General features: G+C 40.5%; 1 protein-coding gene across 2 annotated transcripts; it reads left to right on the forward strand.

Annotated features, from left to right (window-relative positions):
• The first annotated feature begins 584 nt into the window (after positions 1-584).
• On the forward strand, positions 585-14,479 carry ercc6l2 (excision repair cross-complementation group 6-like 2). 2 transcript variants are annotated; one of them, XM_085294745.1, is made up of 22 exons: positions 585-599; positions 909-1,247; positions 1,586-2,013; positions 2,131-2,247; positions 2,423-2,616; positions 2,811-2,904; positions 3,096-3,163; positions 3,403-3,507; positions 4,508-4,715; positions 4,860-5,000; positions 5,384-5,500; positions 5,586-5,705; positions 5,784-5,855; positions 7,505-7,650; positions 7,742-7,837; positions 8,025-8,124; positions 8,246-8,398; positions 9,050-9,130; positions 10,067-11,033; positions 11,113-11,267; positions 11,746-11,903; positions 13,145-14,479. In XM_085294745.1, exons 2-22 carry the CDS (start codon positions 1,220-1,222, stop codon positions 14,307-14,309), a joined length of 4,713 nt encoding a protein of 1,570 aa, XP_085150871.1. In that variant the 5' UTR covers positions 585-599; positions 909-1,219; the 3' UTR covers positions 14,310-14,479. The 2 variants fall into 2 exon arrangements, with proteins under 2 accessions (XP_085150871.1, XP_085150872.1); XM_085294746.1 differs by lacking the exons at positions 585-599; positions 3,403-3,507 and having other exon boundaries at positions 894-1,247.
• The last annotated feature ends 1,920 nt before the right edge of the window (positions 14,480-16,399 follow it).

The following is a 16,399-nucleotide window of genomic DNA, read 5'->3' on the forward strand; positions in this document are numbered from 1 at the left end:
CAAAATTTATGCCCTCCTTAACATTTTCCAAAGCCATCCAGGGGGCTGTATTGCATCCTTTTACAGACTGATTCTGATCGCCTGGCCTTATGTTTGTCACCCCTGCTATATTGGATTAAACATTTGCAACGTATGCAAGTTCCCCCTGCTCAAGAAGGCATGTACATGTACAAAGAGTCTGCATCTGATTTAAGAGGGGTCGGATACAAGGTTTTTTGGCTGCCAGCAGATACTGCAGGTGTACTGGTCATGTAGAAACTGGAGGCAGCAATTGTCTTAGGAGAACATATTATATGCCACCATCTGCTTTTGTCAATGATCATGCCAGCAGGGTACCAGGCACTGATGGAGAAAGTGCATCATTATCCTCTTTGGCAGGTTAAACTTTTCATCACTGTCAGGAAGTACAAACTCTGCTGTTTTGGGGGGGGGGGGTTCTTACAGAAAATCTACAACCAGCTCCACTGTTAATGTGACTCACACATTGTGATCAACCCTGATCACAACATGTGAGTCAGCCTGGCAAAATGCAAAGGAATAAATTAAAAAAAAATCACTGAGATGCTCAGAGTACCTCCAAAAACCGGGGAACTACGAGGGTGAGACAAATGTGACCGATCTGTATATTGTTTATGTCATATGAAGTTAATTGTTAGTTGATATTATATTTCGTTAACTCCAAATCAGATTTGAGATGTTTTATCTCATTTTGATATTTAAATTTTATCATTTTTTTCGTGAATAGAGCACATTAAAACCTCAGCAGCACTTTCCACACAAGAGAGACGCATGGTTAAAGAGATGAAATCGATCGAATCATTAAACCAGACAATGTTTAATAAATGATTTAAATCAAATCAACAAAGCTGCACAAACGACATTTTTATATTTACATTTATTAAATGTAGATTCGTCGGTGAAATTTGTCGAAAGTGCGGTATCGATTGTGAAAACAGATAAACACTGAGCAGCCTGCAGTGGAGCTGATCCTGCTGTGAGCCTGTTGTGCCTTTTCCCCAAATAAAGGACGCTTGGAAGAGGAGAAAGTATGAGCGACTTACTCGGAATCACGTGACTCACACAGATAGGTTTTTCGTCTCCATTTAACCGTTTTCCTTTTTTGTATATGATGGCTGAGCTAATCTAGCAGGCTAACAAGCTACAGTGCCTTTTCCTCTACCGGAAGAAGATCAGAGAGTGCAGCCTCTGTTTCCTCCTAATGGCTTCAACTTCTGCAGTTGGAAAAGGTATTTTTGTTCTCTTTTTCTTCCTATTCTGTCTGTTTTCTCCGTAGATAATGTTTATATTTCTATCAAGTAGCTTTTACGTTCATTTTTACATTCACAAATTAGTGATTAGCCATATTTTAGCAGTTGGTGGTAAATACCCCCTCCTGCAAAGACGTTTCTTTCCTTTTTTTGACCAATTTCTTAAAGAGTATTTGCGAAGATTATTGTTATATGTTATAGCTAGTGTTATATTTGCCCAAGTTTAAATTTGCAGTCATTTTAATGACTGGAGTTAATGTGAAATTCTTTAATACATCTACATCATTAATAAATATAATGTCACAATGATTTTGCAGCAGAATGGCGTGAAGGTGACAGTTGTCTGGCTCTACACCTAAGACATGGTGTCCTGAGAGAAGCCACTATCCAGAAACTGACCTCCAGCTCTCTTAATGAGGATACAGCATGGGTGATATTTAAAGACACTAATAAAGATGTGGGAGAGGACGAACAAGAGGCGGAAGCCATACCTGTCTCAAAACTTGTGAGACCTGGTTTGAGGGACTTCATGCATGAGAAACCTTGGTTTCCTACCAGCCTGATAGACCCCAAGTTATGTGTCCCGTTAGAGCTGAGTGATGCTGATGAAGACCGAGTTCCCTATACCATCAATAGATACCTTAGAGCTTACCAGCAGGAAGGTATCAGGTTCATTTACAATAACTACATCCGTTCCAGAGGTTGCATCCTGGGAGATGACATGGGCCTGGGAAAGACTGTACAGGTACAAAGCACGTTATTTTTTTTGTGAGAACTGTTAAAGTGCCAGTGTTTGTTTTTAATTTTGCTTCCTGTGGCTCTCTTCCTTTTCATTCTTGTCGTCTGTTGGATCTCACCTTAGGTCATTGGTTTTCTGGCTGCTGTATTGCACAAAACAGGCACATGGGAGGACATTGCAAACAACAGGCCCCAGTTTCTGCAGAGTCAGCAGTCATCTGAGCAAAGTAATCCCAGCAAAGTAGGTTGTTTTTTTTTTTTTTTAAAGCTTGCTTACATAAAAATGTGACCTGTGTTTTAACAAAATTGTCAAGAAAAAAAAACACACACACTATGTATTTGATAAAGTGCAACAAGTGACAGCAGTGGAATATCACAGTCACAATTTTGACATTTCTGTGACATTTCTGTTTAAGGTGTTCCTTATTGTGGCCCCACTGTCAGTGCTTTATAACTGGAAAGATGAGCTGGACACATGGGGTCACTTCCAGTGTGTGGTGGTCCACGGACTGAGGAAAGAGGAGGAGTTGGCCCGCATTAAGAAAGGGCGAGTTGAAATTGCCCTCACTACCTATGAAACTCTTCGTCTCTGCCTGGATCAGTTTAATAAGTAAGACCCACGCTTAAAAAACATGTATAGTACATTTAGTACTATTTATAAATTAGGCTCCTTAAGAAATTGTTCATTTTAGTTTTTATTTATTTTTAAGGCATTTTAGTTGCATTTTAGATCAATTTTGTGCCGTAAATAAATTTGCCTTATCTATTTATGCCCTAGATTATATCTTTGCCTTTTCCCTACAGGATTGACTGGTCTGGTGTGGTTGTGGATGAGGCCCACAAGATAAAAAATCCAGACTCTCAGATCACTCAGGCCATGAAGGAGCTAAGATGTAAGGTTAGAGAGCTTGTGTTGTTATTTCAGAGTTCTTGTATTTAGTATGGACTACTAATGAGTCAGTATCAAATAACTGATAGTGGAAAGTGTTGATGCACTTTGTCTTTGAGGCTGTACACATTAATTTATTAACCTTTTAGCAAGCTCAACTTTGAGTCAGGATTCTAATGCTAACTTTGTATTTCCATCAGGTCAGAATTGGTCTCACTGGAACTATTTTACAGAACAACCTGGAGGAGCTGTGGTGTGTTATGGATTGGTGGGTTAAAATTACAACCTTAAAATTTATATCACAACTTGTCTTTTAAAAAATGTGAGAGGCATAAAGCAATGCAAGTCGGGAACATGTTTGGATATGGGAGGCTATTTCACTATACCCTTTCTTTTTACAGCCCTCAGCAAGTATTTGACCATTGTAGGATTTCAGTTGCTCAACATTTCTTGGCCTCCTCTGTTGTTTTTATTGTTTCATAATTTGTTTTTAATGGGCCATGATAGGCTGCCAAGAGAGGGACTGTGGTACTGCATGAGGAAATCAGGAGTGGCAGAGAAAACTGAGGTTGGTACAGGACATGTACGAGGACAGCGAGAACCTGGTGAAATGTGAGTTCAAGCTGGAAGTGGGATTACATCAGGGATCAGCTCTGAGCTCTTTGTTGTTTGTGATGGTAATGGACAGGTTGACAGATGAGGTCAGGCAGAAGTCTATGTGGACTATAAGATTTGTAGATGGCATTGCAATCTGTAGTGAGGGTAGACAGGCAAGGAGCGGCAGTAGTGGCGTGGATTAATTTAGATACCTGGGATCAACCATTCAAAGCAATGGACAGTGCATAACAGTGAAGAAGTGAGTGCTGGCAGAGTGGAGATGAGTGTACGGAGTGATGTGTTCCCAAAATGTTGCAGTAAGTGTGAAAGTAAGGTTTATGAGATGGTTTTAAGACCTGCTGTGTTGTATTATTTGGAGATAGCACCACTAATTCCCACAGGAGGTGCAGCTGGAGGTGGCAGATCTGAAGACGTTAAGATATTTTAGCTTAGGTTGAGCGGTTTCGAGACAAAGTTGGAAGATTGAGATTTTTTTGAACATCCAGAGCAGGGATAATGTATATATTGGTCAAAGGATGCTGAATGTGGACCTTCCAGGTGGGAGGTTGAGAAGAAGACCACAAAGAAGATTCATAGACGAAGTGAAGGAGGACATGCAGAGGGTTGGTGTTGGAGAGCAGTATGCTAGTTATAGCGTGAGATGTAGTCAGATGCTCCACTGTGGTGACCCCTAAAAGGAGCAGCCTAAAGAAGGCATTTTTAACTAGACCATTTTAGCACCTGAATTCAGCCTTCCCTGAAAAACATCCATGACTGTTCAACATCAATGGTCCCATCAATGTGCAGAGATGGACACTAATGCACTCCCACACCTCCACAAATGCTTGCCTCTGGTTTTACCATCTTACTAACAAGAACCGTTAATTCTTACTGTTAAAAATCTTACTTTAATATGTAGACTTTGCCCCATTTTCAATTAAATTTAATGAATTGCATTATGTTTTTATTTAACTTCTATGCAGGGATTCAGATTTATGTTTACTTTTCTCTTCAGGGCTATACCAGGTTGTCTTGGTAGCTTAGGCCACTTCAAGAACAAATTTTCAGATCCAATTGAGCAAGGGCAGAGGCACAGCGCAACCAAACGCGCTCTCGCTACAGGGAGGAAGGCCGTCAGAGCCCTGGTGAGGAAGATTTCTCATTGGTTCTTCAGAAGGACTAAAGCTCTTATCAAAGAACAGCTGCCCAAGAAGGACGACCGGGTAAGACTAGACGTCAGACTGACCAACACTTTTATCACTTACTGTCCTTTTATCATTTTCATAATTACATTTTTTTTTAATTCAATCAGATTTATTTGACTTAATTCCCTTCTGTATATGTATGTATGTGTTGTTTCATCGAAGGTGGTATATTGCTCTATGACAGAGTTTCAGCAGACAGTGTATCAGGCAGTGCTCGGCAGTGAAGATGTGACATTACTCCTAAGGTCATCAGAAAAATGTGACTGTCACAGCAGACGCACCCGCAGAAGCTGCTGCTATAAAGTTAGTTTTTCTCTTCTGCTATCGTGCTTCGTAAATTGCAGGGACACACAACTTGATTCTATATGTTGAGACCAAAATCACTTTTATTGGATATTTTGTTTGTTTGTTTACATTTTATTTTACCCACTTTAAAGTATCACATCAAAATATCACAATGTATTTTAACTGCAGTTCATATAAAGTGTCTTTGTGAAGGTGCCTAATCTTTTTTTTCATTAAGTAACTGTTTTAAAGTTCATTATAGTCTGCTAGAATACACTAAGTAATAGATCCCATTAAAACAGAAAGGAAACTTTATGCTTTTGCATAAAAATCACATGTATAAAAATCAACAAGAAGATGCTTTGTCTCTTACATTAAATAATATTTTCCTTCTATCATAGACAAACTCTGATGGTGTTCATATGAAGGAGCTGTACTTTAGTTACCTGGCCATATTGAGAAAAGTTGCGAACCATGTAGCACTCCTTCAGTCTACTCCAGGCACCAGCAAGAAACAGGTAGAGTTGTGTTGCTTTGCACGTGATTCTGGATCGATTCTCTCAAGATCTTGTTCATTAAAATGACTTTCCCACTTATTTTTAGGAAAAGTATGTGAGTGCTGTTTGTGCAAAGGTATTCCAGAAGTTTCCAGAATTTGTGCATAGATGCAAAAATGAAGCATTTGAAGCCTTGTCAGACCCAATGTACAGTGGAAAAATGAAGGTAAAGCACGAAAACAGCTGCGTGATCCCTTCACTGCCAGTTTCTAAAGGGGGTTAACAGGTTTATGCTTTCTTTTAGGTGCTGCAGAAGCTTCTCAAATTTTATCTACAAAAGAGAGATAAAGTGCTTATTTTTTCTCTCTCAACCAAGGTGAGAGCTGCGTTTGCATTTTTTGTTTCTGTGACTTTGGATGTGTGATTGCAGGTTTATATGTTGTGCAATGAGTGAATTAAATACTGAGTCGTATCTATTTTGATAGATTCCAATTTGTTCATTTAAATAGGGAGTCTTCTTCTAGGGTCGTTTTACATTATACATATTTTCCTTAGGCAGTGTTATTAAAAAGCACTCTGTGCAGTTTCATTGCTATGCAGATGATACCCAGCATTATTTTTTTCATCAAGCCAGATGATACAAATCTACCAGTTAAATTACTGGCATTTCTTAAAGACCTGGATTACCTCTAATTTTCTATTTCTAAATCATCCCAAACTGAAGTTTTTGTACTTGATCCTAAAAATCTTGGAAACATGGTGTCTAACCTGATACTCTGGATGGCATTAACTTGACCTTAAGTAACACTATGAGGAGTATTGGAGTTCTTTGTGACCAGGATATGTCCTTCTGTATGCATATTAAACACACGTGTAGGACTGCATTCCTTCATTTGCCAAATATCATCCTGTCTCAGAGTGATCCTGAGAAACCAGTTCTAAATCTTTCCGTTAACAGGGAGTTTTTTCTTCCCACTGTTGCAAAGTGCTTGCTTATAGGGGGTTATGCAATTGTTTTTCTAATATTGTAGGGTCTTTACCTTACAATACAAAGTACTTTGAGGCAACTGTTGTTGTGAATTGGTGCTATGCCAATAAAATAAAATTGAACAAAGGAGCAGCCTGAACCTTGCTAATCGCGTCTTCTGTTAGATGAATTGCTTATAGGAAAAAAAGGTCTAGAGGACGTGGTTTTCTCATTACATCATGTTTATTTATAAGTTTGTGGTGAAGACAATTAGACTGAGAGTGCAGTCTAATGGTTGTAGTCACCTGATACAGTATAACTCATTTAAGCTTCAGGTATATCAATCAGCAGTTATTATAGTTTTTGCTTTCTGTTCAGTTTAATTTCACTCTCTCCAGGAATACATCAGGTGTCTTTGTGAGGTTCTGTTGAAATGCTACTGCGTCTGCTATAATTCTGGAATTAGTTTTAGAGTGGGTTTACTCGTTAAATTTTTAATAGTTTTAGATTTGTTGTCATTATCGTGTAGGTGAGATTAAAGTGCAGAGCAGTCTGATAATACACGGTCACATAGGCTTAAGTCTAAAAGTAATATTTTTATGTTAAGTATTGTTGTGTTATCTCAGTTAGGTTTTGTTTTCATTTAATTTTACAGCACTTTCACACTCACTTTTAGGTGTTATATTAGTTTTAGTTAGTTATAACCTTGAGCCTAAGTTTCTTTTTCTCAGTCTGCACATCATAACTGAAAGTACTTAATTTTTGATGTGGGCGTGGGATGCAGGCAGAGTGTGCAGAAGGGAGGAAGCATGATATGAAGTCATATTTTCATGACCTTGGTTTTACTTTAATGCTAATCATGGTGTCCATACAGGCCAGTGTAGTGCTCAGTGTTTAGCCTCACTGTAGATCTGTAAGTATAAGTTGTAAAGACTGAAGTCCAGCAGATAATTTTTAGATATGCTGCTTCAGTTTACACGTGTAGGATCTATTTTCTATACAACTCTACTGATTAATAAACTCCTAAATGGTCATTTATTGTGTATTGAATCTTTTAGCTATTAGATGTGATGGAGAGCTACTGCATGGCTGTGGGCCTGGACTTCAGCAGACTGGACGGATCCACCAAATCCAAAGAGCGAGTCCAGATCGTCAGAGACTTTAACAGCTCCTCTCACATCAACCTCTGCCTGGTTTCCACCATGTCAGTTGGAAATACCAACACTTGTAGCAATTAATTTTATCCTAGGTAGTATTTGGTATTGAAACCTACTAATATGTGTATTTTCTATTAGGGCAGGTGGTCTTGGTCTTAACTTTGTTGGTGCTAATGTTGTGGTGCTGTTTGACCCCACCTGGAACCCAGCCAATGACCTTCAGGCTATTGACAGGTAGGCTGCCACCTGACTAGATATTATTTCATAGTAGTGTTTTGCTGCAGCTCTTTAGCTAACCTAACAATATTCTGGTAATTCCTAACTGTTGCATACTGCATCCAAAGTCAAGGCAGGAATGTTTGGTGTTATTGCGCCACTTTGTGCTGTTGAAAAGCATCATACTTTTTATACATCTCCTCAGGGCATATCGCATTGGCCAATGCAGGGATGTGACTGTTCTTAGGCTGATCTCACTGGGGACTGTGGAAGAGGTCATATACCTACGACAAATTTACAAACAGGTACCAGACTACTGTAAACTCATAGACATAATGTAATCTGCAATTTAAATACTGTATATACAGATGAAGCTATAGTATATAAATTAGATGCTACATTTCCACATTCTCTCCCATTTTCCAGCAATTGCACTCCTCTGTAGTTGGCAAAGAGAGCTCCCGGCGGTATTTCGAAGCAGTGCGGGGGCATGGTGACCATAAGGATGAACTGTTTGGGATCAAAAACCTATTTAGGCTGCAAACTCAAGGGACCTGTCTCACCCGCAAGATTTTAGAGGTTAGATAGCCGACAGACCTTTTACTGTTTGACTGTGTGTGCTGCTGCCCGCCTGGACTCACATCATCCCACTGATTTATTTCCACAGTCGCAATTCAGGGTTTCACAAACCAAAATGACTTTTACTGTTTCTTGTCTTGGGCCTTTGGAGGCATTTAACACTTGCTTTGATTTTCAACTCAATATCAAGACTTAAACTACACTAGGTAGGCATGACTGTCCTGGTTTCATCATCTCAGAGCACAGAGAAAACTGGGTGTACATATTTCCATCTGCATAATAAATGCACTACATCTCTTAATCTTTGAATTCAGGTGTTGTTAAAATAATTGGCTGTAGCTGCGTCCGCAAGGGTGGTTAGCAGGATTCAGAAATCTTGATTTATACATACAACAGTGTCACAGTACTCTAGGTTGCTTGTTGTGTTTTTAAAAAGCAGGATATTGCCCAAATAGGATTTCCCTTTACATTTCAAATTAAAGATATGTTTAAACGTACAGTTATAAAAATGGTATCCTGCAGAAGACCTAACCTGTCTCTCACAGTGTTATACTAAATACCAAAAGTGAAAGATATTGTTGTGCTGATGGTTGTGACAGAACTGAGTTGATGCTGTTCACTGAAATGTTTGTTTTGATGAATTCCTCTCAGAGAGAAGGGCAAGTGGAGGCTGGTGTTATGATGAGTACACACACAGGCAAAGACACGGAGGAGGAGACAAAGGGAGCTGGCGTGAGTAGTCTTCTCTTCTCAGAAACTCAGAACATCCCTGACTCTGTCATTCTTTCCAAGCAGACCGCTTGTCTTCCCATTCCCACGTGAACCCTGCTGTCCGTCAGTCTACCAGCCACACAGTCTCATTAAGCAGATCTCAGCTGCTGTTCTGAGAGAGTGAAAGTGACCAACTTGTACTGCACACTTCCAATTAATTACTATTAATACTTGCAAACACATCAAGTGCAGTAGACTCTGGAGTACGCTATGGAAGATAACAGATAACATTTTATTCTATTAGTGAAACTGAAGCATAAGGCTCTTGTTGTGTCACCACCACATATGAACAGCTGGGTGCCATTACTTGTTTGCGCTAATGTAAGGCACATACCACAATGAAGTCTGTCTTCCACTTTTCAGCTATTTATTTATACAGTGGTACCCCTTATCATCCTTTTCCCAGCCAGGCCTGCAGTGTGCACTATGCTGTCCTTTTTACTACTCCACTGAGAACAGTCAGAGCAGCTTTTTCCTTGCAAAAAAATCCAAAAACAAATAACGAAAACCCTGAAACACTATAGTGAATTCAGACATACTCAAAGAACCTGGATACCTGCAAAAATATGAGCTAACCTGGGTCACCTAGTTCATGAAATTGAAATTAGAATCAGTTGGGGGGCAGCCAGAGACTCATTCATGTAACACTGGAACACGTTATGACCCTTTTCTTTTTATCATTATAGAAGCTTTAAACCACATTATTGAAAGTTAACAAATAGCTTTGTATCACTTGAAAGATTGCCTGATTGGGTCACTCAGTGGTGATACAGGTGGATTTTTGAGCTAAAGCTACAGTTCACTTACAACAAGATGCAACTAATAAGAGAAATGTATTGCCTGCCCTGCTTGTCCTTTCTTTCTCAGTCTGTTTCTACCTTGTGTCTACTGTTTTAGCAAGCTGGAGGTTCTTCACCTACAAAAGTCCATGTACCAAATGATAAACCAGTGAAGGAGAACAGCGACGCATCAAACGTCTCCACAGGGGTGCTGGACTTCAGCAGTGAAGAGGATGAGAGGGAGCAGGGGGTCAAGAGAAAGGCCTCAAACCTCAGTACAGATGATTGCAATAGGAGCAGGAGTGCTACAACAGGTCCTGGTCGAATGAGTCTCCAACAGCATGGTTTCTCCAAACTCTTTGAAAGAGTCAAAGAAGCACCAGCGCTAGAAGGACAAACGAGTCCAGAAGGTGAAGGAAGCTGCTTTGAGGAAGATCCTGAGGAGGAAAAAAGGGAAGACACGTCGACCTCCATCACAGGAAATGTCGGTGTCCATTTGGGAACAGAAACCAGGGACACATCCTGCAATTCAGACAGAAAATTAAGAGATAATGGAGATAATGGGAGACAAGACGGTGACACGGGTCTGAAACGGCAGATACGTGAAATAATTACTGTGGATGAAGATGGCAATAAAAACTCTAAAGTAGAAAAAAATAAAGTTAATAAACTCAAAACTACATTTCGCCAAAAACACAAGTTTGGTGGTTACTCAGATGAATCTGAAGACTTCGACTTAGAGGCAAAGTCGTGGTCCAAAAAGGATACTTTATATTTACATGATGGAGCAGAGAAGGGGGGAGGAAGGACAGACTGCAGTAAAAGGAGGCAAAGTGCAAGTGAAAGGGATAAAAGAAGATCAAAATACACAGAAGATATAGAGACATTCTCATCTTCAGAGGAGGAACATGTAAGTCCACACATGGAGAGATCCAGAGTTAAATTGCAAAAACTTGGGCAAAGACCTGTGACGGGCACAACAGAGAAGGAAGCTTTGATGCCGAAGGCTGTTTCATTTACAACTTTGAAAAGTCAGACAACCCTGGCATCTAAAGAAAAGAATGGAACTATTGACTGCATGCTAGGTTAGTTCCAGTGCTACTTTAAACACTTTTAATAACAAAATTGTACCAATTCTGATGGACTTTTTTTTTTCATTTCAAGGAGGTGTACAGGAGGTGGTGTACACCCACTCTAACCAGCGCATTGTGGGTGGCAGCAAAGCAGAAGAGCTAATCAGTCGAGCTGCTGTACGGGACGTGTTTGAACGCAAAATGTACTCGCAGCTCCCGGCCAATCACCTTCTAGGAACCCAAGAGGTACAAACAAGAGGTCAAACACTGATCTGGTCCATTGATTCTTCACATAGTATGATATAGAGCCCTCAGTCAAGCGTCATACCTTTAACCCTGTGTTGATGGCAAGTTAAAGGATCATTTCACCCAGTTTATAAAACACATTTTTTTTCTGTTACATGGGAGTGATACTTGTAGATTACTGTTGGGCAGTTTGTGCTGATTTGAAACCGAGTTGATCAGTGAAATTAATTTTAAAAAGAGTAGAACTATGGGGTAAATAAATGCTGTTCATTATGATTTAGCGTAATTATAGGACTTTTAGGACCAGTGACTTAAGACTGTCCATTAATTGCAGCACAGTACTTCATTTTTTACATGCTCTTTCATGCCTGCAAATCTGGTCCACCGGTAATGACTATAAACTATGTTGTTGTTAGGTAACTTGACAGAGAGTGGATCAATATTTCTCTGAAACTTTACTCTTGTTTGATTGTGCCAGAGCTTGGCGGAGAGCTTGCCAGACAGTGAGCCGTGTCATTCCACTATGAGGCTGCAAGAGCTCAGTTTGGATCATCCAGTCACCTTTACCACCAAGAGTGTGCATCACACCAAACACAACACCTTCATCTTTGGCGAGACTCCCAAAGCCATACGCAGGTAGTGAATTGTAAAAGAGTTTAACTTATTTTAAGGCAGAAAAATCACATGATGATAAGAGAGGCCGGGGGGTAAAAGAGGGAGAGGTGATGAAGGTGTAGGGGAAAAACTGCAACAGAAGAGTAAAAAAAATTCTGATATGGGAGGAAAAAAGTAGGATAATAAGTGAGAGGAAGGTTGGCTAGAGGAGTAATGGGGAGGAAAGGAAAAGAAAGAACAATTTCTAGCAGTGAGGAATGAGGCCAAAACCTACCGGAGATATAGTGTTGAGTGCCCCACCTGGGCCTCAGTAATTGTGTATGTGTATTTAGTGAGGGACCACCTCTGAGCTTTTCCTTCCACCTATTTCCCAGCATCGTGCCAAAGATTACCCAGTTATGACCATGCCCAACAGTGCAGGAGTTTTCCCCTTCACAACCGCAGCCCTCCTGGGACTAACCAAAATGATCGCCTTAGGACTTCCAAACTCACTCTGATACGTACACACACATATCCTAACAAGTATTAGCACACGTTCACATGCAGAGCATTCAAATACACGATTCTGTTCTGCTGCATCACCCCCACCCCTTTCTAAATACTCAAACGCAGACACACAGACACTGTTCGTGGCTCCAGTCTCACTCCCCGAGGGCTGTATCCCTGCCTGGAGGCTCACCAGGAAGCAAATACACACTACTTATATTGCTATCGCCTCAGTTAACCTTGGTGTTTAATGATTAAAATCCACATGCGCATCAGGTTATACTGCTCCTACTTTTATTGTATTGTTTTGTTTTGTTTTGTTTTTTCAGTAAAAGCCACAAATGCTAGTAACACCACTATAATTCTGCTTTACCACCACGGAGGTATTTCTGTCCCCAATAATTGTTAGAGCAGAGTTTTAATAGGTGCCTAGGAGCTAATGAAAAATACTACACACTGCACTGCTTTCTGGATATGAGCATGAATATGGGATGTTTATAATTAGTTAGGCCTCACTCAATATGTGGTTAATAGTATAGGCCTTGTGGCTTTTTGAAGAGGTATTATTTGAGATTTTAAGGCATTTTATGGTCACAGATGCCAGATTCTAGCCTTGATCTTACTGTGCATTTGTGAATAGAGGTTAGGAGAAACCATTAGTTGTTAAAATATCCTGTCGTCTTCAGTATCTAACACAATTTTCTATTTTTAGATGGGTTTTTTGCACTTTCTTCCTTCATTATCACCCCTTTTCTTTTCTTTCTTTTTTTTTGCAGGCAACAGCTGGAGGAAATGGCAGAAAAATTCAAATTTCCCACAGTCCACCAGTTTGCTGTTGAAATTCTGAGCAAAGATTCAACCCAGAGGCTGGCCTTGCTTCACCAGTATTACACTTCACTGAACCTCCCTGAGTTGGCTGATACGGTCAAAAACAACTTCCCACAACCTGTTTCAGCACAAGCCTCCCCCTTAGCTGCTAACTCGGAGATCAAAAATCCACAAAAGGATGCTTCAAAAGCCACAAAAAATTTGACATTCACTCAAAAGAATTTCAGAACTAAACCTGAAACATCGCAAAAAACTCCTGTGCCACCAAAAAAGGCTAGAAACTCAAAAGGCGATACTCCAAAACCTCGCAAAAAGCAAAGAATATCACAAAGGAATGTGCTGGAACCTCTAAGTGATGTTCCAAGTCCTGAGTCAGAAGAGCAGGACGAGACGCACTGCAGTGCCAGAGGACTCAAGCGGACAAAGGGAGGTAGTGTTTCTACTTCTGGAGCCCACATAGCTGGTGGTGGTCTTGGCGGCGATCGAGTCAGCAGCAGTGGTCTTGGGTCTGGGGAGGCTTCTGCTCGCCTGAACTGCACAGACAGAGATACCCCTTCTTCTTCGGACCTCAGCCATGGCAGTTCCGCCATGGTATCCAAACCCACAGCACGAGGAAAAGAGCAGGAGCAGAAGTCATCTTTGAGGATAAGTGAAACTTTGCAGAGGGAGCAGAGAGAAAATTCTCAGCCCCCTTCCATCTCTACTAATCGCTCCTACCTAACAGAGCTGATAGGAGACACCTCGATCCTAGATGACTTACTAAAACCCAAACCCAAGAGTACTCAACACATCCCAAAAACACCACCCGTAGCACCTGTAAGCACCAATCTTACCACGCCTTCACCGTCCGCACTCACTTCCCACTCTGATGCAACCTTACACACCCAAACTACACACCAGGTCGAAACAACAGCACGGGCATCGAAGGGCAGTCGCAAAGACTTCTGGGACATCCTGAATGAGGGTAATGAGGAGAGTATCAATAGATTAACAGATTTAGAAGAAGTGCAGAGAGTTTGCATCACCACCAACTTTGCAGCTAGAACCGTGTCTGCGGAGAAGGACAGCAAGAGTCTCTGGAAAACTAATGACAAGTTCCTGTGGAAAAAATAGCATTTGAATTTGTATTAGTGAACAGTTTTGCAGCTTTGTCTGCAAATTTTCGTACTTTTCTTTTGTTTAAAACGATTGAATCTTTTAAATTGTCTTTTATTTTTACTTTTTAAAAAAGAGAATTCTCTTGTATGTTACTAAAATAAACTTCAGTGTAATCACTCTTGAAAGTATTTAGTTGAACGTGCATATACTTTTATCAAAATAGTTTCCCTGCTCTTCTTTTTTTTCTTTTTTTCTACACTGGCTAAGCACTATACTTTGTCGTCACAGTGGTAAGTTGTATATATGTATCATGTGATGACAACAGATAATTTCCATTACACTGGACTGTTTCCAACAGAGAAACAAAAAGTGGAACTTCAGGGCGAAGCTGACTCAGATCTCATCAAACATGGTTATGGTTTGGACTTAGCATAGGCAGGGTTGCATAGTGTCAGCCCTTTTGGCCGATCACACAGGTATAGTGGCTGATCAGCTGTTCCTAAATACAGCAACTGTGAAATGACTAAACTTTTCATTTGGTAGGTGGTTGGCATCTGGGACTACACGTTTTCTTTTTCTGCCAACCAGTGGTTGTTAAGGGGTTAACGACTGGCTTCTAGGCTTGTGTGACTGATATCATAATTGTCACCCAATAAGTGTTGGTGACTGTGCAGAAATACCACTTAAAACTCCTTAATGGCTGTTAGGTCTGTGTCACTCCACACCCGTTGCTGCCTCACACCTCCCAAGAGAGTGGACATTACATAATGTAGATGGTGATGTTTCCCTGCAGTCATCTGCACTGTAATCTGAGCGCTCTGTGGGTCTGCTGAGTTGTGCCCCTCAGAGGGGAGAGCTGCTGTGCTATTAGTGTAATAACAATAAGCAATTCAAGACTTAAGTGGAGCAGCGAGATGAGTGATGGCAGGTAGTATTCATGCCCTTCCATTCACCCATCATCTGAAAATTTTCGTTGTAGTTGCATTTGTCAAATTCATCAAACTCTAAGCTTTGCCTTAATATGAAAAAAAAAAAAGGTCATCTTGTTTGTTTGGGAGTGCACATTACTGTTCTGTTACACACAGCTGTGTTTGACCTCTTTCAGCTGTTGCGTTGATGTAAATGAAAGCTGCTCTGTTTAAGTGTTGTGTTCTGTGTAGCAGAAATGAGAAAGTGCGGAACATCACTGAACGTGCCTCAACAAATCATGCAGGTCGGTAAAGTGTGTGTGTGTGTGTGTGTGTGTGTGTGTGTGGGGGGGGGGGGGGGTAGATCATGGCTATGTTTGCTAAATTAGAAGCCACACATCCGTCACACCTGTTTAATGAATCAAAAGCCTTTTCTCTTCCAAGTCCCCAAAACATTTTTCTCTCTTTGTTTCTGATTCATCCAAAACTGAGATTTGCAGATCCCTATCGTTTTTATCTTTTTGTGTTTACTGGCAATGGTGAAGCTCACTAACTGGCTTGCAGTGGTTCCAGGCTAATGGATGTCAGCTAGCATGGCTCGGTGGCAAACAAAGCTTTCATGTCCTTAGTACTAACTACATTATTATAACAAAGATCTGCTTCTGCTGCCATGACTTATAACTGACAATGTCTCAAATCAGTTGGATTATTGTATTTTATTACTTGCCATGGGAGGCCGTTTCCCACAGATGGAGCTACAAGAAATCCCACCAAAGAGGCTGACTGTTTTTCCAGTCCTCTCATTAGTTTCTTGTCTTTGTGTCGAGGGAAGGTTGAGAAGTCTGTTTATATTTCCTGCCACAATAACCTGAGTGTCTGTAAGCCTGTAAAATGCAGCACAGTCAAGCGAAGAGATGGCCCTGAACCTCTAAGTTTATTTTCACAGGTCAGACTGTCACACCTAGTTTGATTTGATTTGTAAAAAACTGAATGAGTGTTGTCACCCACTCTGACCTCAGCCTGCAGTCATCTTTGGATCGGGTTTCTATAGGTTCACTCTGCAGTGTGTGAAGAACATCTGCAGGCTGTCACAGATTAAGAAATAGCTCATGTATAAATGCATAAAACGAAGCAACCAAAAGAATCTGCGCTACGAACTGCATCTGTTGTTTTAAAGACACTGAAATTAAAAAAAAA

The sequence above is a fragment of the Mchenga conophoros genome, linkage group LG12, assembly GCF_057382185.1.
Source record: "Mchenga conophoros isolate Kocher_MC1m ecotype Shallow Benthic linkage group LG12, M_conophoros_male_GT1.1, whole genome shotgun sequence".
Lineage (NCBI taxonomy): Eukaryota > Metazoa > Chordata > Actinopteri > Cichliformes > Cichlidae > Mchenga > Mchenga conophoros.